The sequence below is a fragment of the Malaclemys terrapin genome, chromosome 5 (assembly GCF_027887155.1).
Source record: "Malaclemys terrapin pileata isolate rMalTer1 chromosome 5, rMalTer1.hap1, whole genome shotgun sequence".
Taxonomy (NCBI): domain Eukaryota; kingdom Metazoa; phylum Chordata; order Testudines; family Emydidae; genus Malaclemys; species Malaclemys terrapin.
In genome coordinates, this window is record NC_071509.1 from 36,458,544 (window position 1) to 36,471,687 (window position 13,144).

Below are 13,144 nucleotides of genomic sequence, written 5' to 3' on the forward strand. Positions count from 1 at the left end.
AATATATTTCCCCCATCTATATGGCTTCACGTTGCACTATTCTCTGGTATGCTGTGTGTATGAATTATTCTATCTTTTGCCTGAAATTAGAATATAAACTCTGTACAGCAGGGACCACAGGCCTGGTCTTTAAAGGTCCTGGTTCTCTACTCTGTTACTTCAGTTGGAGTGAAGGGCCTTGAGCACCTTAGGAGTTGGGTTCCCTATTTGCTTATTTGTTTGTACAGCACCGAGCACAGTGCAGGCCTAACCTACAGTAGGAGAATGTCTAGTTTTATCTCTATCTATTGGCTGGTTCCCATGAAGAATGTGCCTGCTACTGCTTTTGTCTAGGGGAGTCAGTCCTTTTGCTTAAGCATTAAAGGCTCATGCTATTACCACAATAAGTCCTGGACTTGTTGAGGGCTCAATTTTGTTTTATATATTAGCTTTTGTGTGACCAGGCTTCAAATACCCTTTAGCTCTATTAATTTAGAATAGTCTGTACATATGTGACTTCCAGCATTTTCTTTTTTGTAAAGTATGTCCCAATTCCTCCTTCTCGGAATAGAAAGTTCTCCTTTTATGTCCCTTCCTCAGTGAAAAGTTGCTAAACTTATGTACATTTTAAAACCCTCAGTGAATTAATTTAACATAAGCTTGATTGTGTGGCTCAATTTTTTAATATGGATCACTAGAGCAACTATTCATAGAGATATTTTAAATCTGACTCCTACTAGCTGCCTGTGAAAGAACTGTTCAATTGAAATGCACTTCTACTTGGGGTTCCTAGTGGTGCTCTTGTCTCATTAATAAAACGTTATGCTTAGCTCTTCATGGCTGAATCATGAGTAGAACCCAGGCCCATGGACTCTAATCCCTGTGCATTTTAGTTGCACGATCACATTGCCAAACCCATTGCAGAAGGTCTCAAACTCGTTAACAGTGTTAAATGTATCTTAATAGAAAGATTATTTGATGGATTGCCTTTCTTCCTGTGTGTGATCATAAAATATCCCTGTGGCCTCTATAGCAATTTACACAAAGATAAATGTTACAGTATTTATGTTTTTCAGCTGTCTTTGATGTGACAGCTGGTGGGTCCTTTCTGGAAAAAAAAAGTGCTTAATTTGTGCCGCATCTTGCCAATGCTGTGTCCCGCCCCCCGCGTTTCGCTTGTTCATAGCCCTGGCACCTCTGGGCTTGCTGCATCAGTTATGAATGGAAAAAAAAATTGCAGGAGCCCCGCAACCTTTTTCATTACGAGTTAAGCACTGAAAAAAAGTTGTCAGCAACCATTTCCTCTCCCCTTCCCGTTTCTCCTTCCTCCCGCTGCCTGCAGCAGGGATCTCCTCCAGCCTGCAGCTGCCTTGCTATTGCCTTGTTGTTTTCCTCTCCTGGAACAGCCCTAGAGCCACCTGCGCTTCCCCCTCGTGCTTCCCTCTGCGGCCCACCGCAGATTCCTGTCCCCCTGGCTGGGGCAGCCCCGCTTCCCTCTGCGTCTCACAGGGCACGGCCCCTGCAGAGCGGGCTCCTCTCGCCGGCTGCTGCCTCGCACCCTTCGCTGCCTTCCCGGACTCCAGCCCCTCCCCGCAGCACCCCCAGCCTGTCCCCGCCCCCTGAGCTAGCCCCGCCCCTGCCCTTAGCTCCGCCTCCTCGCCAGCACCTCTTTCCCCGGGGAGTTAGCGGACACGTTTGCGTGGTGACGTTTTTCCGCGCAGGCGCAGAGCCCCGGAAGCCAGCGACGGGAGGCAGCGTGGGGCGCAGGGGGCGGGCGCAGCGCGGCTCGGCTGCCGGAGCCGGAGCCGGGCGGGGGTGGAAGCGCCACAGCGGAGCCGGTTGCGGTCGCTGCAGCAGCGGCACCGATGAGCGGGGTCCGGGTCCCGAGCGGCGCCCCGGGGAGGCGGCCGGGGGCAGCAGGAGCCCCCGTCGCGGTCCTGCTGCTGCTGGGGCTGCTCCTGGCCGCCGCCGCCGCGGGATGCGAGCTGGAGTCCGGGGACGTGGCCAGGGGCAGAAGAAGAGGCGGCGCCTCCGCGGCAGAGTCCCCGGCAGTGATGACAGGTAACAGCCTAGGAGGGAGCGTCCCCTGCGAGGAAACGCGAACCCCAGACAGGTTCCCTATGGGGCCCCGGGCAGAGACTGGTACTGACCAGCCGAGCCCCGTCCTGCCCCCGGGGAACCAGCCGAGCCTCGTCCTACTCCTGGGGGACGAGCCGAGCCCCGTCCCGTCCAGAGCCTAGCCAGACGCGCTGCAGCCCCGGCCGGCCGGCGGGCGGGCGGGCGGGCGGGGGGGGAGTGCGTGGGTGTCTGTGGGCTGCTTTCCTCTCTGCGGCCACTGTCTCCCTTTGATTTGCAAACTCCGCCAGCGCTTGGCTGCGCTTGCGGGTCCCACCCTGAGTTCTGAGGAACCTTCCTTCTCCCCAGCGGGGATGGACACTGCGGAGCCGCTGGTGCTCTGCAGAGAAGCCAGCCAGGGGACTGTCTGGGGCTGTTTTTTGGATGTTGTTACTTGTGAAAATGAGCAGCATCAGCAGCAATGCGGTATTGACTCTGCTGTGAGAGCTTAGCTGGCAGTCACAGGCTTCCCACTCCTTAGCCCTGCGAAGCCCCCGGAAAAGAATCTGAAAGTGGATCTCCGCTAGATCTTGTTGCATTAATGATCTTGTTAAGAACTGGAGTCCCTTCTCCTGTGATAGCTTCCTGCTGTGGATTGTGTTTGTGTGAATGCAAAGGGTGTTTTGGAGGTTGGCTGGCTCAGAAGCTGTCTTCAGGTATAATGAGGCGGACCTCTTAACCAGTTATCTTGTGTCTAGCTCCCCGGACATGGCTTGTATTAATGAGTTCGTGTATCCTCAGCAAAAGGCACGTTTCTGGCATCTTTCACAGGGTGGAGGAGTCTTAGACACACACAATGACTATTTAATTGTGCATTTATATCTGTATTGGTGGGATGGTTGCCAGAGAAACTGTTATTTTAATTCCCACAAAATGTACTTGCAACACTAGTGTGCAGGTGATGGGTCAGAATGTGGGTGGCTTTAACAGAAGAATCATGAACAAATTTCTGTCTGTGCTGTGAAAGGACCCATAGTGTAGTTTTTAACAGCTTCAGAGGGTGTGTGTATGTATGTATATATCCTGGAATCTGCATGGGCCCATTAGACTCGTACCAAAAAATGTGGCAGTGAATGACTCAATAGAGCAGCAAAACAGCTTTGGGAAAATTAGATGGCCCTCAGAAGCCTAACGGACAAACTTGCAAGTATTTCCAATATTGCCAACACAGCTGCCTATAAAGCTGCCAAGGAGCCAGATGTTGCAATGAAAATCATGCCTTCCCTGGGTCCTGGATATGCTTGCATGGAAAGCTTTTGCCTCAGTTTAATATTTTTAAAAAAATTAATGCACATATTCAGTTTTATCTCTATAGAGAGTAAAATGTTGGTACCTTTGATTATTTAAAAACACAGATTATGATGAAAGGAGTGTCCGTAAAACAGCCTTTTTATCTTAATATGCATTTTTCTTTAAGAATTTGGAAATATTGATATCAATAAAGTAACAAAGGACATCTGTTGAGAAGCTTTTGTACATTTGAATAAACTATTCTAATATTTTTGAATGGTAGGAAGCACATAGCAGTTGTGAAAATCCTTAGACTATTGGGTTCTTAATTGCAATGGGACAGGATTTATACATAGATATTGTATTTAAAAGTGGTTAAAAGTAGAGCAGAGCTTTGGCTTGGGGTCAGCAGGCTTAGAAAAGTCTAATCAGGAAAAGGAGTAAGAGGAAAACATTGTAAGGATGTAAGTCAAAAGAGGCAGGGCTGGCCCACAACATTTTGGCACCTGAAGCGGGGCGCTCAAATGACACCCCCATACCCCCTGGCTTGGGCCAAAACTTTGAAAGGTCTCAATTCTGCCTTCTTCCTGTTCTTCTCCTCTCGTGGTACAGCTCTGCTACCTACCCCAATAAAGGAGAACGAACAACTTAAAATTTTTGAACAAGGCATTTTAAGTAACACTTAACTTTCAAACGCTTGAACAGCAAATGTAACTTTTCTTGTCTGCATCGTAAACAGTGGCATTTTAATCTGTTTGAATAATCAAAGTGGTGCTTTCCATGCCTTCTTGGTTGCCAAGATTTGAGCTGCTTCCTGAAGGTCCACAGTCTGGGCCAGCTCAGGTTCTATTGAGATGGTTGCAAAGCCGACCAGCCACTCCTGTGTCATTGTGGAGCGTAGATGTGTTTTTATTAACTTCAGCTTGGAGAAGCTGCGTTCTCCACTGGCAACTTTTACAGGAAGTGTTAGAAGTATGCACAGAGCAACAAAAGCATTTGGAAAGAGGGTGGTCATCTTATTTGTGCACATATTTTCCAAATCAGCCTTTGGAGTTGATCCTGCTGAAATGTATCTTGAAAGGGCTTTCAGTTCATCACCTAAATCACTTGCATCAATATCGCGCATGTCATCATGTGTTAACACTGTCTCTAGTGCCCTGCATTGCTGGTGTAGGTCTTCTTCAAGTATAGTGAGGAGCTTTGGAATATCATACAACATCCCAAATATACTGCTGTGTTCCTTGAGCTGCATGAAATGTTCTTCAACTGACTGTATTGCACAATCTAGCACCTGGCTAAAGAATTCAACTTTGAATTGTTATTTGGGATCTCTTTTGGATTATCTCATGCCTCATAATCAAAATGTCGTCTTCTTCAGTGACTCTTGTATTCTTGAATGGGTGGGAAAATAGCTTCAGTGTGAAGTTCCTCTGCTAACTTCTGTGCACTCTTCAGAATGTTTTGAAATCCCTCATCTGACCGGTAAGACTGTAGGTATGACTTTGCTTTGTCCAGTTGTTCCATTGCTCCAGATATATCAAGGTTAACACCTTGGAGTCTCTTGCTTACAACATTTATTTCAAACAGTATGTCATGCCACAACACTAAGCCACACAGAAATTTGAAGTTATGTATGTTTCTGGTGACTCCATTTCCCTCTGCCACTGTTCTCCCACAAACAGTTCCTGTCATAGCAACTATGACATCATCTGTCTTCCCAATTTGGTGTTTGATAGGCTTTATCGCCTCCACTCGACTTTCCCATCGTGTGGCACTCAGTGGTTTCAGTGTTAGAGAGGATGTTCCCAATATTGCTTCAAAATTAGCCATCAATGGGTTGATACAGAGAAAAATACATAGATGCTTTGAATTACATTAAAAAATTCAGCAACCTCACTAGAAGCTGATGCTGCATCACTGACCACCAAGTTCAATGAATGAGACCTGCATGGGATAAAAAAAGCTTGAGGGTTTAACTCTCGGATCCGTGTCTGCACTCCTCTGTTCTTTCCTCTCACATTGGCACCATTATCGTAGCCCTGACCTCTCATGTCAGCTATCGCAATTCCCGTATCTTCCAGTTTTTTAAGAAGCACATTTGTCATACCTGCTCCTGTAGTATCATCAAAGTCAATAAATTCTAGAAAATACTCTCTGACAGTCACCATTGCAGGGACATTTTCACTAGGTTCTGTTGTTGTTACAAAATGCACCATTAAAGTAATTTGTTCCATATGGCTGATGTCAGGTGTGAGGTCCAGAATAACAGAGTAATATCTTGCTGACTTTAGATCTGCCACAATCTTCTGTTTGACTTGTGTTGCCAGTAACTGTATGATCTCATTTTGAATTGTTTTTCTAAGGTAGTGGTGTGTGTACATTTCTTGGGTGGTGACTCTTCTTAAATGCTCCTGGAGTACAGCATCAAACTCAGCCATCAGCTCCACAGTTTTAAGGAAGTTTCCATTGTTTGGCACATACAGCTGATCTCAAATGCCACGCAGTGCTAGGTTTTGGGTAGCAAGAGTTCTCACAATGACAATGAGCCTTTTCAGAACATTTTTCCAGTAAAGAGACTCTGATGCAATCTTCTCTTAATGCTGATCATCTATGGTGGCCTTTAACCATAGTCCCTTCTCAAGCTCTTTCCACCTATGGAATGCTCTCTGGTGATTTGTTACCTTCTCATGGCATGCCAGATTTCTAGCCAGACTTTTCCAGTCCTTTGTTCCTGTAGAACACAATTAGTCTGGAACATTAGACTGGAAGAGTTTGCAACAAAAACAGTATGCAGCATTCTGGGTTTTTGAGTACGTAAGCCATGGCCTCTCCACTTTGTCATCATTGGGGATTTCAGTAATGTGTTGGATGGAAACTTCTATTTTCATTGTCTTTGGGGAGCATGAAGTTTTTCACTTGCTGTGGCCCACGCAGTACAAGGAAGTCACTCAGGCTGGTCCACAGTCCTGGGTCATCTAGACTTAAGGAACTAAACTCAGCAGCAGCTGTTTCTTGTGCCTCCACTACACTCTTCTCTGATCTACACTTTTGTTCAGGAATGTACATGGTTACATCCATTTGAGATGGAGATATGGATGCTGCAGTAGCTGCCAGGTCACCTGCACTCTGACTAACTGGAAGGTCAGGCATCTCCTCACCACTCACATCCTCACTGGGACCGGAAGGCTCACCGTGAACATGTGTCTGTGTATCTCAGAAGTGCTCCTTCCTGCTTAGATAGAAAAGCTTACTTTGCTTGCTTGCTTTTTTCTGATTGCTGCCCCAGAGGGGCGTTTTCTTCTTTCACTCATGACTGCCGTTCTGTGCCAGCTATAGTGGCTCTCAACACTCAATTGAAGGGGACAAATAAGCAGGCTGGTAGCAGAGCCTGAGTGAGAGAACATATCAGTGTCTTAAGGGCCTAACTGGCTCCTACTACTTCAGTTGATTGCCTGTTCTCCTCAAGTGGGTTCAGGGAAGCAGCAGGAAACGGGAAGCTCCCTGAGAAACTGGTGTTAATCAGTCCAGGCTCCTGGAAGTGCTAGAGAGGTACATAAGAGGCTCCTCCTCCTCCTCTCTCTCCCTGCAGCTCCTGCTGCTTTCTGCTATTCCCTCTCACCTTTTCTCCTGCCTGCCCATTATGTCTCTTGTGCCCTCCTTCCTCCAGCAGAGCACTCCACCATCTCTGTGCATCTAGAGCAGAGAGAATACATATGCGTCAGCAGCAGACACAATTTTCTACACTCTGGGTCCTAGTGGTGCCGCCCCCCAGTCTGGCACCTGAGGTGGCCTCCTGAATTCGCCTCATGGTAAGGCCAGCCCTGAAAAGAGTTTTACATGACTTACCAATGTAAAGACTGGTAATGTTAAATGAAACAGTATTCTTGGTGCCCTTAGCTAAAATTGTTAAATTTCTGTGGGTAAGAGCTTACATGAATCTCTTAATGATAAGAATGACCGGAGGGTTAGAAAATACAGGCTTATCTACAATCTTTGAAATCTATAATTGATATCCTGAGTGATTCCTGCAATGCAGGGAAGTGAGGCAGTACAGTCTAGTCAACTGAACTTGCATTTGGGCGATGAGCACTCCTGAATTCCAGCCTTAGCTGTTCTGTTGACTTGCTGTGTAGCACTGGGCACGTCACTTTTATCTTTTTCCCCTATCTGTAAATTTGGGATCATACCTCAGAAAGGTGTTGTGAGGATTTGGTGTTTGTAGAGCGTTATATGGTGGTGGTGGTTGGTATTAGTAAACAGTTCAGAGATGGGGTACTGCGATTTATATTGATGCCGCAGTCTGTATTTCATCATCCTTACAGACTGGATTAGTTGGTTTTTCAGGTGTGGATTTATATGAAATATAACCACAGAGACCTGTTCTGATTTTATGTGGCCTGTAAAATGCTATCTTCCATCATCGTACAACATTTTAATATCTTTACAGCATCTTTACAGCTTTTTCTCTTATGGGGCAAGAAATCTTACTTCATAGCACTATGTGTATTTAAGGTGCTCTGAGCGATTTTTAATGGATTTTTTGTTTATGCATCCTCCACATTTGAAATATCTCAGGCAAAGTGCTATACTTGCTAACTATGTATTTTTTAAAACGTTACTTATAGCATCATATATATATGGCTTTGTGGACACCCACCTCACTGTCCTTCAGTCTGTCCAAAATACTGCCATATTAACGATTCTCTGGCTTGCTACTTTATCTCCAGCAATTCTTCAAATCACTTAACTGTTTGCATCAGTCAAGTTCCTTGTCCTTCCCTTCAAAGCCCCTACACAACCTGCCTCCCCACCTACCTTGTTTCTTTCTACTATTTCACTCTGCAAAAAATGTACATCTTCATTACTACTTTATCCTGCTTGAGTGCCTATGCTGTCTTCTTTGAGACTCCCTACACTTGGAACACTTCACTGATCTTGATTATCATGGCTTCATCCTCATTCTGTAAGTTTTTCCTTAACACACATGATTCCAAAGCATTCTGTGGGTTATGATTATTCCACAGAAAAGTGTTATCAAACTAGACTATGCTGGTTTATTCATTTACTTTAACAGTATATACAATTTAACTCCTCAACTTTGAGAATTATTGAAAAGACTTCTTGTTTTCCCTCTCCCAGGAGTTTTTGAAAATTACTGAAGTCTTCTGTCTGTCTCAGAGCATCCCTGCAAAAATATTATTAACACTTTTGTACTGTTCTAACATGTAGAGACCTTGAAAATGACCCACTAATATGAACTAATTCAAAATTAGAGTATTGCAAGAAAAATAAAAAATCCTTCTTACGAAACAGTTGCTTACTGCAGCCCTGTCCTTGAAAGGATTACTTCACCTAATTTTTTGTAGGGAATTATAGAATAGAAGCTAACCATGGAAAAAATATCCCTGTCAGTGCCAAGTTGTTTTCTATGCTAGTTTATTATGTTGTTTTGTTGTTGTTGTTTTGTTTTGGTTGGTTTGCTTGTTTGTATAGGGGGAATATGTAGTAAATCTAATTTTGGATCAGGACTGCACTGTATTAACACATAACAGATTGTAAACTCTTCATGACAGGGACGATCCCTCTAAGTATAACTCAACGAATGGATACAGCATACAGATGAGAACCCTGTAATTTCCAGTGTTGCCTCTGGAGCCTTTTTACAAAATTTACGTTACATTAGTTGCCTCTGGTCATCAAGTACAGAGGGTGATTTAAGCGATAGGTTACATACCACAGTTAGCAGAGCTGCTATTTCATATTTTACTTTCTCCAGAAGTTTTGGGTGAATATCATCTGGTCCTGGTGACCACTGTTAAATATATCAGTTTTTCCCAAAATCTCCTCTATTGACACCTCAGTCTGGAGCAGTTCCTCAGAATTGTCACCTAAAAGAATGGCTCAGGTGTGAGAATCTCCTTCACACCCTCTGCAGTGAAAACCAATGGAAAGAATTCATTTAGCTTCTCTGCAATGGTCTTGTCTTCCTTGAGTGCTCTGTTAGCATCTCAGTCATCCAGTGTACCCACTGAGTGTTTGGCATTCTACCTACTTCTGATGTACTGAATAACAATTTTGCTGTTAGTTTTTGTCTTTTGCTAATTGCTCTTTACATTCTTTTTACACTTGACTTGCCAGAATTTATGCACCTTTCTATTTTCCTCAATAAGATTTGACTTCCAATTTTAAAGGATGCCTTTTTGTCTCTAACGTAATCTTTTACTCTGTTTAGCCATGATGGCATTTTTTGATCCCTTTCCTGATTTATTTTTTTTATTTGGGGTATACATTGTTTTCCTGCAGCTTGCAGGCATTTCACTCTTGTGACTATTCCTTTTAATTTACATTTAACTAGCATCCTCATTACTATATATTTCAGCTTTTTGAAGTTAAATGCTACTGTGGTTGGGTTGTTTTCGGCTATATTCCACTCTTGTACTAGATCTTGTTACTTGGGACTAAATCAAGAATTGCCTCTCCCTTTGTGGGTTCCAGGACTAGCTGCTCGAAGAAGCAGTCATTAATGGTGTCTAGATATTTTACTCTGCATCCTGTCCTGAGGGGACGTGTACCCAGTCAATATGTGGATAATTGAAATCTCCCACTATTATTGAAATTTCTGGTTTGTGTAGCCTTTCTAATTTCCCTGAGCAATTCACAATCACTGTCAACATCCTGATCAGGTGGTTGGTAGTATAGTCTGACTGCTATGCTCTTATTATTGAAGCATGGAATTTCTATCCATAGAGATTTTGTGGTACAGTTTGATTAATGTAAGACTTTTTTATTATATTTGAGTCTACGCATCTGTCGCATATAGTGCTACTCCCACACTACTCTGTCATTCCTACTTATTTTGTACTCTAGTATTACTGTATCATTGTTCCACCAGATTTCTCTGATACCTATTATGTCAATATCCTCATTTAATACCTGGCACTCAAGTTCACCCGTCTTAGTATTTAGACTCCTAGTATTTGCATACAAGCTCTTATAAAATTTGGCAATATTAAGTTGTCGGCCTTCATGTGATGTAATTGACTTTCAATTGTTTCTCTTCAGATCCTACCTGTACTTTATCAACTTCTATTTCCTCTTTACAAGATAGAGAGAATTCCTTTCAATAAATCCTCCCCAAGGGATGTGTGTGCGCTCCTCTGCACCAATCAGCTTTCCCCCAGCCCTTCATTTAGATACTTTTATTAATGTGCTGCTCTACCCCGCAGATGAACTCATGAAGAAAGTGCAGAAACATATACCTTGTTAAACTAGGTGTTTCAGGTTGTCTATATTTTGAGTTGAGCAATCAGTAGCCAGCGAATCTGTATAGCTAAGCCATTGCAGCGCCCAAGTATAGACAAGATCGGTGTAATTTACACTGGTTGAGTTTTCCCCTGCTTGATACAGAGATAAGCTCAATTGGTGCAATTCATAGCTACTTTGTCTATACCTGGGGCTTGCCCTGATACAGTTAGACTGGCTGTTGGCTAGCAACTCCTGAATCCCAACTATCAAGTAGGGCTTGAACATAGAATTAACAAAGGCTTCTTTGTCCATAGTTGAGCATTTCCTAAGACTTCCTTTCAAATGTTTCATATCTTGGAGTCCTCTATTTTTATTGTAATGGTACTGCAAATGCCATATCCTTGGTTGAGGCAAGTTTTGTTTCATCCAGGGATGTTCCTTAGAGACCACTGGTGATCAGTAAACATTGGCTAGTGACACGATGCTGACTTTTTTTGTTTCCTTCTGTTGCATTTCATTACAGAGAGCTGAAGATACATTGCATAGAAAGTAATGTGAAAGTATTTAAAGAATGGCTTCACATGTCACAGGGAAGTGTTTCACTCATAAGTGAGAGTAGGGTGATCCATGTTATCTTCAATGGGAGGGAAATATTGGCAAGTCTACTTGCATACTTTGCTGTGGTCAACACCAGGGAAGACACTCTTCTTTCTTAATACTTCTTATGTATATTGAAAATAATAATAGGTAAACTACTAAAAGTTAGTGTCCTTTTGATCAGTTTCACTTACTGAGCTGTAATCCTGTGTACTTTTTTACTTAACATATCTGTGTCTATAGATACATTTTAGGGAAAAAGAGATGGGTTATATGACTTATTCTAAGCAGCTACCGTGTAAGATATGAGACACAAAAGTGATGGTTTGCAGGTTTGTACAGTTTTTATTGCCATGAGTGAATGATTGAGATCTTCTCAAACTTAAAGGTAAGAAAAAAAGCATAATGCTCCAAATAAAATTGTTTATGCCATATTTGTTGACTCTAACAGTCTTAGTTTTATGCAATATTTGTCCTTTCTTCTGTGTCCTTTTGCTTTTTCCCCTTTTAAAACAAATTACTATGGGAATAATGCCATCATTGGTATGAAAGGAGTTTAGTGACTTCCACAACTGTGGCATAAAGTTAGGGTTATGTAATAGCTCTAAAATTCTTTTCAAAATATAGGGGTCTATGTAATGTTTATACTATATGGCATAAATATATAAACCCTATATATAGTCCTTAAAAACAAAATACACCCTAGTTTGTAGAATATAGGAGTTAAGTTTCAAGTTTATATAAAACGAGCTTCTCTTAGACTGAAGGCAACAGTGTTTCCATAGTAACTAATATATTTGGGGGGGGGGGGGGGGAAGTGCATAAAATGAATACACATGGTTGGAATTGCTTGTGGCATAAACAAAATGTGGTGATGATGAGGTATTATAAAGTTTTTTTTATTGTATGATTCACTTATGACTAATATGGACATCCCAAACTTATGCCAATAATTTGTATCTCCCCACAATATCAAATTCTCAGTTTTTGTCATTACCCCTTCCTCTTTCCCAGTACTTTCGTCCCCGATTCCATCTCTCCCAGAAAGGCAGTACCACACAGATGAATGTGAAAGGAATAATTAAAATTGTGTACAAAAGACAGGAAGCTTACTCTTTTTGGTTTAGAATAAAATCTGTATCTATGAAGTGGGAGGCAGTGTTGTCAGAACAACTGAGAGTTTAGAAAAAAGGGGGTGGGGAGGCAGGGAGGGGACTTTATCTCCTTCTGAAGCCTCTTTACCTGGTGTATAAGGGCTATAAACAACCCACAATGTGCCAGGGGAGATTTTCTCTAATGCAGATGATACACTGGGCTTCTGTAGGTGGACCTTTGCTGGTCCCATCCTGGCTGTAGGAAGTGAAGCTCAGGGTGGAAGGGGTCTGGCTGTGGTGCCATGCCACTGACCCTTCTGGTTTGTGGGGCACTCGGAGTAGTCATCAAGACTGACTCACCATGGCTGATTTAGCCTACTCACCAGCCCAGAATTTAGTGTGTGCAAAGATAACTTAAACCTACTTTGGCCACCTCTTTTCCTTCAGGTTGTGCCTTCTTTGCTGTGCCACTCAAAGCATTTAAAAAAAATCCTTTGTTCTCTTTCCAATTAAAATTAATACCCAAATTGTGGGTGTGTTGTGTTTTTGGTCCTTATGGTTAATTGTTTATAGGAATATTGCTTTTCTTTCTTCCGCTCACCCTCTGAAACTGAGGGACAGATGATACATTTTCTGATGCCGTTAATGCTCTGTGTTCCAAAAAGGCAGTTTTGCATCTGTGTCATAGAAGTGTAAGGCTGGAAGGGACCTTGAGAGGTCGAGTCCAACACCAGGTGCTGAAGCAGGACCAAGTAAACCTAGACCATACCTGACAGGTATTTGTCTAACCTGTTCATAAATTCCCCTAAAGATGGGGAAGCCACAGCGTCCCTCAGAAGCCTGTTCAAATACTTCACTATTATAGTTAGAAATATTTTCCTAAT

General features: G+C 43.0%; 1 protein-coding gene across 1 annotated transcript in view; it reads left to right on the forward strand.

Annotated features, from left to right (window-relative positions):
- Window positions 1–1,765: 1,765 nt before the first annotated feature.
- The window catches only part of STIM2 (stromal interaction molecule 2), a 150,857-nt gene continuing 139,478 nt past the window's right edge, over window positions 1,766–13,144 (forward strand). Inside the window, exon 1 of the mRNA XM_054030016.1 lies at window positions 1,766–2,040. Within this exon, the coding sequence (XP_053885991.1) occupies window positions 1,845–2,040 (196 nt within the window). The 5' untranslated portion in view covers window positions 1,766–1,844. The remainder of the gene's footprint in view (window positions 2,041–13,144) is intronic.